Below are 12,059 nucleotides of genomic sequence, written 5' to 3'. Positions count from 1 at the left end.
AGGTTTTTTGTGTAAATCATAATTAAACAAATCTAAGCCCTAAATAATAAAACTTGCAAGAGTTAACTTAAATTAATATCATCCTAAATTGAGCCAAATATTCGGATAGTTTGGGGGATTACTAAGAACCTATTCCAGATCTTTAATCTCCCCTACTTTTCTTCCTTTTATTATTAAAATAAAATCTTTCATATTTGAACCAATCCCTATTGAAAATTTCACAATCATGTTCGTTGGAAACCCTTTCTTTTGAATTCATGAAAGCAAAAGATTCCTGATTTTTATCAAGAGTTTTTTTAAGTGATATGTTTGATTAAGATGTAATTAACTATAGGGGCTTGCTCTTATAAGAAACTTAAAAGAGCCCAGACTTAAAATAAACCTTATTTGACTCCCATATTGAATAGGAGAATCTGTAGGTCATCATGCAAACTTGCAGATCAAACATAAGTCATTTATTTTTATAGTTTATTTAATTAAGCTTATTATCAATTAGTGTATTATCTTTCAGGGTGTTACTCGTGGTTAGCTCAATTATCCAAATTATAGGAATCAATGGGAACAATTTGACCCCATTTTCTTCAAATTAAAAATACTTAATTTCTAAATATTATATTACACTAAACTAAACTGCACCTAGTTGTATGACGATCGACAACAGTTTATATGTCGTATTTTGTTATTATTAGGTTTTATTATTAGAGTCTTTTTGGGGGATTTTAATTTAAGTTAAGCGACACCGGTCAAAATCCTACGGCTTCATCATCCTGTAATCACCATTTTCCTTTGAATTTACTTGGTCTAAACAAGCTGTTAAGTCCATTTAGACCAGAGAATTCTAGTTAGCAACCATAGGTTGCCTCATCCGAGAGATTTTCGTAATTTCAAAGGAGTAGATTAAGTGTGTTCAAAAGGTTTTAAAGGTGTATTAATTTTTTTTGAAAGTGTATTTTTATTTTGCAAGTAAAGCAAGCATAGTAAAGTAAGTGACAATAAAATAAAGTAATATAATTGTAATAAATAAACTGTAAATGTGTTCCTGACACTTCTGTTATTGTTGCATAGTTAGTATCATAAACATAGTATAATTGCATGAAATTTAAATAAATTGCTAGAAGATTTGATATAAGGAAATTCAAACTAGTCATAGAAAATAGGAGAGGCAAAACCCGACATCACATATGAAAGACCAGGATTGAATGTAAGAATTTAGTAAAGGTGGGGGCTCAGAGCTGGGCGGTGTGCTTCATAATTCCAACTTTAATAAAAACCGTCATCCTGACAATTCGAGGAGGAGCAATTCCTAACCTTGATCTAAGTAATTAACATGTGGAACTTTAAAAGTTTTCATCAAAATTCTTTAATTTTTCATGCATGCAAAGTTCTTTTTGGCAAAAAAAAGTAATCATATCACAAATGGGATTTTTATTTTCTTATATTGTAGGTATTTTTCTTATTAAATAGCATAATCCACATGTTAATTACTCTAATCAGTCTAGGACTACCAACAACCTAAGAATGTCAGGGGGAGCCCTTACCAAAGCTGGTGAATAGTATTGTCAGTCCTATCCTCTCTCCTTGATGAGGATCCTTGAGGTGGGAGATACTATTCCAAATCCCACTTTGTATCCCTTATTTAGCACACATAAGCAATGTCGTCATCGCCCTCGCTGGCTAGACGTTCGACATACACAAGCCCGATGATCCATATGTGACAAAATATTCCCAATTGCTCACAAGGATTTAATTATCTTATGCAAGACTCAAATCCTTGAGTATTAGGTTAAAAATGTAAGATAAGTAATGTAGGGTATTTTATTGGAAGTGTGAATTAACGGGTCCCATCATACATTGGTGGGTCCCTAAGGTTTTGAGGATGATTTTCTTCATCAAAACATAATAAAGCCAAATGTCCTTCAAAATATCCAGAAGGTTACAAAACTGTTTGGGGGCATGACCCTAAACATCTTTTAAATTCTTTGAATCATTGCGAGTTAATTTGAATTTATCATCTTATTGAATTAATCATCCCTAGTTACATTAGGCTTTAATTGTGGTGTTTTAATTTATGCTCAGTGAACTTTAATATTTTAATTATCCCATAAGTAGGGTAACTAGACATTAATTTGATGTTTCATTTGGGAATTATGTGGGTGCTACCCTTAAAGGCAAATTAAGTTATTAAGGAATCCTCACTTATTCACTTGAAACAGAGCTTGTAGTGTTTTAAAGATGTTATAATTAATTACATTTTCTTTACTAAACCTCGTTAAGTGATTTTAGATCAAGCCTAGTCCTACTACTAACCTCTTAAATCTTTATGGGCAGATTTGTAATTTTGAAAAATGTTGAATGAGATGAAATTAATTCTTATCAAAAGACTGCATTATAGCCTAATTATTGGTTTGGGGGCTTCAAATTAATAGATTGTCATCTTTCTAGATCAAACCCTTCACATTAGGATCTTTCAACTTAATTAACTTCCAAACCACAATAATTTAAAAAATTATAGTTTTACCCTTCATATAAATAACAAGAATTGGTTCCACCCTTTAACCCTTTATGTTTCAATCATTCAAGAGAGTTAATTAGGATCAATATCACCCATTTACCTTCTGGTTTGACCTAAATTTTGATTAAAGTTCAAAATTTCATAATTACTATTTTGCCCCTAAGTCTTTCCACTTCATAATTCTCTCAATTTAACTCAAATGACCTTGAAACTTTGTCGTTACCCTACTTGTGGGTTAGTTGAAATATCAATGGACAATTTATATTTTTCTGGTTTTTATTTGATTTTTAATATATATTTTAGTTCAAAAATAAGAATTTTGAATGATAATTAATTTAACTAACCAAGATATATCTTCTATCCTTAGAAAAATTATTGGAGGTTCACTTAGGTTAGAGAATCATTTGGAATTATTTTTTGTGAATTTTTGCATTATGTTTTAATTTTTACAATTTTTAGTTGGTTTTAATGAGTAAATAAATAGAAAATATATTTTTATCTCAAAATCTCATTCATATACTTTCCATAAGTTTCTCTCAATTCAAGGAACTCAAAAAAATAAATTTAATATTTTCTAATTTTTACTTTTATTTTTCATAAATATTTAATTCAAAAATAAATAAAAATACATTTAAATGTAAAAAAATATAGTTTTATATTTTAAAAATTCATAAAAGTGTTTTTTTGTGGTTCTCTATAATTGAGATGTGATTCATGACATTTGAGAGTATTTTTTATATTTTTGTGATTTTTTATATTTTTATTTATTTTTAATTTAGAAAAATGCTTAAAAGTTAACTTTTTATGATAACTTTAATTTTATTTTTTTTAAGTATCTCTGGTTCCAAGGAACACTCCAAACTAATTTTCATACTTTTCTGATTTTTCTTTTATTTATTATAATTATTTTAAGACAAAATTATTAGTTAGTAAACAAATTTTTATATTAAAAATAATTTTTTTGACTTTTAATTTTTTACAGAGGTCTCCTAATGTGATTACCTACAATTTGGCCTATTTTTATGATTTTTTTAATTCTTTTTTATTTTCCCAAATTTTATTAATTTTTTAAAATTTTAAATAAGAAAAATGCATTGAAATTTTTTTAGATCTAACTTTTATTTTTTCTAAGGTCCCATAACCACAGTTAACCTACCTAAGCTAATTATATTTTTTTTGGCCTTTATTTTTTTTATAATTCTTTTATTTAAAATTATGCCAAATATCTTGAAAATTAGAGCTTTTAGTCATAGAAGTGTTCTCTGACCCTGGAAAAATCATAGAATACTCCTAAGCTAATCGAGAACAGGCCCTCAAAATTTTATTTAATCTATATAATTATTAAATTATTTATGATTTAATTACTTTCTAAAGTATTTAATTTATTTTAAAAAAATTTTAAGGAAAACATTTTTATTTTTATTCATATTTTTCTCCTCTATTCACTGAACACAGGGATATTTTTATTTTGTTTTTAGAATTTTTCTACACCAAGATATAAATTTTTAAGATTTCCGAGTTAATTTAAAGAAAAAATATTCTATTTTCCTACTTATCCACGTTGGCTGCCACCTCAACCTCGGTGTCTCCGAACTCACATGTATTGCGCTGTAACTGGATGCGCTTTTCAAGTTTTCTGCTGACTCGATTCGCAGTTCGCATAACATCCCCTCGTCCGACTATATCCGCGTCGTCTGATCAATACATGCCCGAATGGACAACATCCGTTCATCATCACCCTAAACCAAGAATCGTTCGTGTTCTAACCCTAATATCTTGATCTATGCTCAACCAAATCACATGGACTTTGTTCTTACATTTTCATCTAGGTGAGACAAGCCTATCTATGCAGTTAAATACACATGACATGTAAACTTTATTCATAAAGATCGAAACTGAGGCTAGATTTAGGGATTTTGAGCCATACCTTTGCCCAAGAGATGAGGCCTCGATTAGGTTGGTTGGAGATGATCACCTTGAGTCAACGAATCTCAAAATATTTTATGGGACCATTGGTCCATGGCACCAAGTAGGGTTAGCTAGGTGATGTGATGAACATCTCAGGGCTTAAAACATGGTTGTGGTAATTAAGTTTTTGATTAATCCAAAGGTTTAGTCAAATTTTGGCTTTAGGCTTAAAGTTGGGTTTGGGATTAAAATTAAATTTGGGCTAGGTTTGGGCTTAGTTTTAAACCATTTAGAGGCTCAAATTTGTCCTGGAAAATGCCATGATGAATTTGGTAAATGGATATTATGGAATTGGATTGATCATGTCACTCAATTTGGTGAGAGATTAGATTTGAGATTAATTTGGGGTAGTTGTGTTGAGCTTGGATTTTGGTTTTAGAATTAAGTGGAACTGGTTTTGAATTTGGTTTAACTTGGGCTTGAATATGATGATATTTAATTTGGATTTGAAATTGGGTGAGTTTGAAATGAATTTGATGGAAATTGGAGGTGATTTAGGGACTTTAGGAATTCAGGGGTAATTTTGGAATTTTAGCCAATTTTGGTAGTTTTGGGAAATTTTGAGTGCAATTGGAGAAATTGGATGGCTAGAATGAGTTTTAGTGCAGTTTTGAGTGAACTTGGGGATTTTGGCAATTTTTTGTCATAAGGGGCTTTTTGTTAATTTTGGTTTAGGGGTATTTTTGTAATTTTAGGAATTTTATGATGAATTTGAGAAATTTGGATAATTTAGAGTGGTTCAACATGATCTTTGGTGCAAATTTGAGAATTTGGGAAATTTTGGGAATTTTAGGGTTTCGGGGTCACATTAGTAATTTTAGGGAAATTTAGTGGTAAAAGGTCAAGGTTGGGTATTTTGGTGGAATTGGAATTAGTTGGATATGGTGACCATGCCGGCCATGAAGTCACCCCTCTGAAGCCATGAAACCCATAGGAGAACTCAGTTTGGATCCTCCACATGCTGATTCTAACCATCTTAGCCAAAGGCCAAGGGCTTGGGACCACCCACATGAGTTTTAAAAGAGAGTTAGGAGAAAAGTTAAGTGTGGGTGATTTAGGATGGGTTTGAGTGTTTGTGTAACCAATACTAAGCCACCTAGGGTTTCCCTAAGGTCTCACATATCCAATTGGAACTCAATCTTGAGTCTTTACGTGTTGGTCTTAGTCATCTCAAGTGAGAAATAAGAGCTTAGGACCACCCATGTGAGACTTCACAAGAAGAGTCAAGAAGTTTTTAGAATTTTTATGTGGGATGATTTCATTAGTAGTCTTCTAGAATTTTCAACAGGATAGTCCTATAGCTAGATCCTAGGATTCTAAAGAGGAGAAACTTGACATAATAAAAAATGAGGTTAATATCAATAAATCATAAAACGTCTGAGCCTTGAGATTTGGTTTCTCTTCTTGTTGCACTTGGCTCGCATAACGATGTCTTGTTCTATCAAAGATCATTTCTTCCAATCTGCTTGAGTCAAATCCAGGTGGAGGATCAGAACTCGCCGAATGAGAGGAGTTGAATATTGCAGGATCAACCTTCACATATGAAGTCCAAATCAAGTAATTTAGTTGCAATCACTAATGATATAGATCATATTTCACTTCGTCAGGGATTAGGCGTGCTTAATTTTTGTGTTTCTAACATGGTCACTGAAACTTACCCTTAGATAGGTAAACCGACAATTGAGAAGCAGCTGCCACAAATTCCTCGACACTAATCCAGAACTACTGGGTGATCTATTTTCTATCCGGATAAAGTATGTTGTACAACCACACTCTTGATGTATAAATATCCATGTATACCTTCAAACATGAGAAAAATAAACACATTATAAAATGCATTCAGTTGAATACATTAAAATTAATATTTGTAGTAGATATGTTGAACGTTGATAACCAAATGGTGATGAACTATGATAATAATCAACACATTTTAAAATGAGGGAACATTTTAGATAGCTTTAAAGTCAGAATGTTAACAGTCTGTTGAGGCTCTTAAGGCTATTGAAGACCGATTATTGATGAAAATTTATCCATAGTTTCTTTAATCTTAGTTGTCACTGTAGCTACAATAACCCTTTCAAGAGTATAACTTTTCACATTTTCTATATAAGTGTAAAGCCACTTATCCAAAAGCCACTTATCCACCTAAGGTATTCTCGTCTCAACAACTCTTACTAGATCACTTTCACATGATGTTTTAAGAGTTTAGTTAAAAGTTGAGGAATGAGGATGCGTAGGTTTATGATTGGTTCTTCACTCGGAGAGAAATTATTACAGAATTATATCTATGCAAAGGCTAGTATAGCTATAGAGGCATACAATAGTAGAGAGAGTTGTCTTAATGGGCCGAGAATCAATGTTTGACCAATAAAGATCTTCATTGGAACTAACATTACTAAAATGTCAAATGATCCGACTTGTAGTAGATCTAATTTTCAAATATAATATTGTCTGTCACCATTGCCACACCAAACCTTGCACAAATTTATTTCTTTCACATTTTATTTTGCAAACAGAAAGCCAATCATAGCATTAAGCATATTCGTTGCCGCAAACCCCAAACATGATTGACTATAGCTGGAAATATATTCTTAGAAGAAGATATTTCACAAGATGTAAGAATTTTTACTGTAACTTCAAGTGTGAAGTTTAATTTCCACAGTCAAAATGAAAATTGACATAAAAATCTAAGTTGTCATTTTCAATTTGGAAATTTACTATGAAATTAAATTTACATTGCCGAAATGGGAATTCAGGCAAAGGAATTTAAATTTTCATGAGAATTTGCATTCTAAATATGGAAGTTAGACTTTGCACTGGAGGATACAATGAAAACTCTTACGTCTTATGAAATATTTCTTTCTAAGAATATATCTCAAAGTTTTCAATCAATCGCATAAGGGGCTACGACGACAAACATTTTTAGTTCAATGACTGACCTTATAGTTGGAAACAAAATATGAAATAAATATGTCTGTGATACGGTTGGAGTAGCTACACTTGCAAACAGTATTTGAAAGAGACTTCATGAACTCTAAATAAACCGTCGTAATAACTTTTTAGCAATATGAAACAATAATTACCGCTAGAAAATTGACTGCTTTTAATTTGACTAGGATTTCTTTAGAGCCGACAACAATTATGCTTGAAATTAGACCGTTAAAAACCTACCGAGACAAATATTTATCAATATTTTATCTCTAATCTTATTAGGCACTATAGCTATACCAACTGATTCACGAGTATGTTTCATTCACATTTTAATTACAGATATAAAGCCAATAATTCGTAAGGGATTTGCGATTGCCTTTTCATTTGGAGACAAAATATGAAACAACTATATCTGTGAGCAAGCAGGTGTAGCTACAGTGGCATACACTATTATAAGGAGACACCTTAGTCAATTATGAGTCATTGTTTCACTGTTTAATGATCTTCGACAAAATTAACATACCAAGATTTTAAACGATCCAACTTCAAGCCGAGAGAATGTAGGTTCCACCAATCAACTTGAAATCTACTAATTACTCACATCACCATCTATATCACCATCACTTTGAATAAGAGACCCAATATATCTAGAATGTTCAAACCTTTTAAATGATTTGATCTCCCTTAGTTACAACAATGCCACTAGAGCTACTACTACTAAAATAACATTTCAAGTTTTTAAATCTAGATCTACTTAAACGAAGGACTTTAGACTCCAATATCAAACCCCATAATTTAAGTTTTTTCTAAACTCTTTCTCTAGCCTTATCCACAAGAAGGATATTACTGGCAAAAAGCATACACCAAGGTGCATTCTTCTGTAAATGTCCAGTAAGACCATCCATAAATAAAACAAAATATATGTGCTTAAAGTCAATCCCTGATGTAATTAGGGTTGTTAACGATCTGATTTTGAGCTGAGATAGGGTCAGTTCAAAATTGGCTTAAAAAAATTTAATCCAAAATTTTGGCTCGTAGCAACAGCTTATTTGTTTTAATCGGATCTCGATCCGAACCAAAATTTGAATCAGTTTTTTGAACGATTAATGATCTTAGAGCTAAATTTGCTAAATTCACAATCATATGTTATTAACCATCTAATTTCGAGCTGAGCTGGGGTTGGCTCAAAAAAAATTCGATCCAAAATTTTAACTCATAGCTGGGCTTATTTATTTTGTTCTGATCTCTCTTCGAGCCAAAATTTAAATCAATTTTCAAGCAATTAACATGTTCGAGCTAAATTCACAGCCCTAGATGTATTCCAACTGAAATAGAAAAATATTTGGCAAATCTCCTAGTTGTTAAATCCTAAACCCTAGACACGAAAATAAAAATGAAAATGAAGATAACAAGTTACCTACCCTGGTCTTTTAGGGTAGTAGAGGAGCAGAAGAAGGAGAAAAATGGGAGTTTCCAGTCATTGTAAGCCACGATCCCGCCACTACGTTCCCAGCTAGCTCCAATTGAAGGTGATGGTTTTGGACGAAACAGAGAGGGACATGCAAGAGGGACATGCGAGGGTTTCAATGAGAGGCAAGGGAGAAGGCGAGGGCTAGGAGGAGCGATTAGGGCAAAGCTGCGAGGGAGGTGATCTCGGGTGGGATATAAAATTAGTTTTGACGACATATCAATGGATTTTATTGCATCAGTTATTAAAACTATTACCGATGGTCGTTCTTGTCGCTTAAAAATAAAATGTCTTGGTTAAAACTCAGCCAAATGGCAGGTTCGATGATAACCGACGAATTATAGCTGTCGGTTAATATTTGCTTATAAAAGATGGGTTTGTTATAATTAAAAATTGTCAGAAAACAAAATAATGTTGCTAAACGATAGTATATGTTGTAGTTATGTCGTCATAAATAATCAAGATAAATAACAGTCGCAAAATCATCCATACGTAGACCAATTTTTCCAACATGTAAAAAACCTTCGGCTTTTCCTTCAATTTTACAGGTTTTTTCTTCGGTGCTGGTATCCATAGAAATAATTAAATCATTTGGGAAGAAACTTAAAATGGAGGCACTAGAATAATATTATATAATGAAATATAAATTTTAGGTAGCTTCTAAGAGTGGGAGGCTTTCTAGTACGCTCCTTGGGTTATTTTTATGGCATACAACCATTTGCCTTTTTGTACGAGTGTTAATGCATGCATTAATATAATGTGTTGTGTGTGTTCATGTTCTTCTAAATCAGCTCGATATGTCTTAAAAGTAAATTAATTATTGAAAAAAAAAAAAAAATCAAATTATTCTGAGTTAATGGTAGCTTAAGAAGCTAGACTTTTTGCATTTTCAAGTTGCTGAACGGATCTTTTTATTCTTCAAAAAGAGTGGTAAAAAATAACTACTATGAAAATCTAAATGGTTTGTTTCTCAGTTTTGCTAGTCGAGTAACTTAGAAGCAATAGGAACCAAAATCTAAATGTTTTTGAATATTATGTGACTTTCCTAAGTTTAATCAACATTCAAAAGTATGTTTTCTTACTTTAAACACTAAAATAGCCAGCCCTAACTGCATGGTAAAAGTTAATAAAGATCTTGCTTTGTGAAGATAGAGTAGGAACAATTACATAAATTTTACATCAATCCAAATAATAAAAAAATAAAGTAATCTTGATTATATAATTAAATATCTTATTTTTTCCATTTAAAAAATCTTCTCTCCTGGCTCATGTTGCCAGACTAAAAATACTTCCTTGTTTGGAAGGAACGCCCAATCTTTCCTCCAAGCCTCCAAGCAAGTCCCACAACCCCAAATCATGATCTTTTGCACAACTATTTGTTTCCTTCTATAACCAAAAGCTTCTTCGTCGGAAGCCGCATCTCATCCTCCCTCTTACTTACCTTCCAAAGCATAAAAAACCGCTCTATTTTCGACCGCTCTTTTTTCGAGGGCAAAGTACAAAACAATAATCTTTTGGATCCAAACCGCCATATTTTTAGCTCCAACAAGCAAGCAAAAATTTATTTAAGATATAATACTATTTTGAGTAGTTTGTATTACAGTTCTTAATGATTTGTTATAGAGTTTAGATTATCTGTAAATTGCAAGAGAATTTTAAAACCCATTTGTTACGTTAAAGTAGCATTATTTCCTCTGCAACTTTTTGCTCAGGTGCTGGTACTGCCATGCATGCTGCGAAACTACAATGCACTTTCCTTCAAGGTAACATCCTTGCACCTTCTCATTCCCTTATCCGCTTTCCTCTTCTAAGATTCAGCAATTATATATACCCAAGCACCCATTTCATGTTCTCTCAATCCACCACCTTTCAACAGTTGGCTTCCAGCTTTTCTCTCTCTCTCTTTCTCCCTGCTCCATACTATGGCTAACCTAAGCCCTGCAAAGAATCACTCAAAGTGGTTTCCCAGCAAAGCCCTCATGAAACTAAGCCTCCACCGCTTGCGATGGCCAAAGAAGCCGGCACCGGCCATAGAACAATCCCAAGACTGCTTTCGGGAAATGTTTCGTCGCTTCGACTCTGATGGCGATGGACGCATATCCAGTGAAGAGCTGCAATCCTTTTTAGCATGGGCCGGCGACCGTCTCTCGGCAAACGAGGCCGCCGTGCTTGTCCAAGATCTTGAAACGGATAATGATGGCCTCATTGACTATGATGAATTTGTTCGCCTTGTAGGAGGCGGTCAGCGACGAAACATAGCTGAAAGGGACTACGAAGAAGACCTTCGGCGGGCATTCAAGATGTTTGAAGGGGATGATGGGTCAGGATGCATCACACCGAATGGGTTGAAGAGGGTTTTGGGAAGGCTTGGGGAGAAGAGAACGGAGGAGGAGTGTGCTGCCATGATTAGGGTTTATGACCTTGATGGAAATGGTGTACTTGACTATCATGAGTTTCACAGGATGATGAGTTAGGTGATTGTTAGGGTTTTGGAGGATTGGAGAGGCTTTTAAGTTTTGGTTAGTTATTAGTGTGATCTCAGCTCCTTTTCATGGGATTTGCATGAGTGCATGATGTTATGAAGAGTTTAATTGGTGGTTGATAAGTTTTTGTCTATTTAGGTTGTCTTTTGTTACTATGTAGGGCATATTGGTTTAAATTTTTATGTATTGTGGAAGTTTTGAGTCAAATATGATTTCCATTTATCTTTCTTTCAATTTCTTAACTTGATTTTTTTCTTCTAACAGAAAGTCAAATATGATTTCCATTTATCTTTCTTTCAATTTTTTAACTTGGTTTTTTCTTCTAACAGAAAAAAAGCTTGAAATAATCGAAGTGAATTTAAGAGTAATGATCACTAAAATTTTTTAAGCTCTTTTATTAGGTTAAATTTTCATAAGAAACTCTATAATGATTTATTCAAATGAGGAATCTCATGATTTTTTTGGTATTTTAAATAGGTCAATTTTTAATCTTATTCTTTTATATGATAAATATATAAATATATATGTATTTTATTTGTTTAAAAGAAGAGATGGTATTTTATTGAGATTTGATTATCTAATTAGGTTCAAAAAAATAAGATTCTTATGTCTCCCATAGTCCTGATGCCTTGAACCACTTCCTACTTCATGTAGATGCATAAAGTAATTGTCCCTCATATTCATTAGAATGAAGTAT

The 12,059-nt window shown here is 32.6% G+C and overlaps 1 protein-coding gene across 1 annotated transcript; it reads left to right on the top strand.

Annotated features, from left to right (window-relative positions):
- The first annotated feature begins 10,750 nt into the window (after nt 1–10,750).
- Nucleotides 10,751–11,558, top strand: LOC110027363 (probable calcium-binding protein CML41). Its single transcript, XM_020728756.1, has one exon. The coding sequence runs from the start codon at nt 10,802–10,804 to the stop codon at nt 11,351–11,353; it is 552 nt and encodes a 183-aa protein (XP_020584415.1). The 5' UTR covers nt 10,751–10,801; the 3' UTR covers nt 11,354–11,558.
- The last annotated feature ends 501 nt before the right edge of the window (nt 11,559–12,059 follow it).

Source organism: Phalaenopsis equestris, unplaced genomic scaffold (assembly GCF_001263595.1).
Source record: "Phalaenopsis equestris unplaced genomic scaffold, ASM126359v1 Scaffold000426, whole genome shotgun sequence".
Lineage (NCBI taxonomy): Eukaryota > Viridiplantae > Streptophyta > Magnoliopsida > Asparagales > Orchidaceae > Phalaenopsis > Phalaenopsis equestris.
The sequence above is the reverse complement of the archived record's forward strand: the minus strand, read 5'-3'. Positions and strand labels throughout refer to the sequence as shown.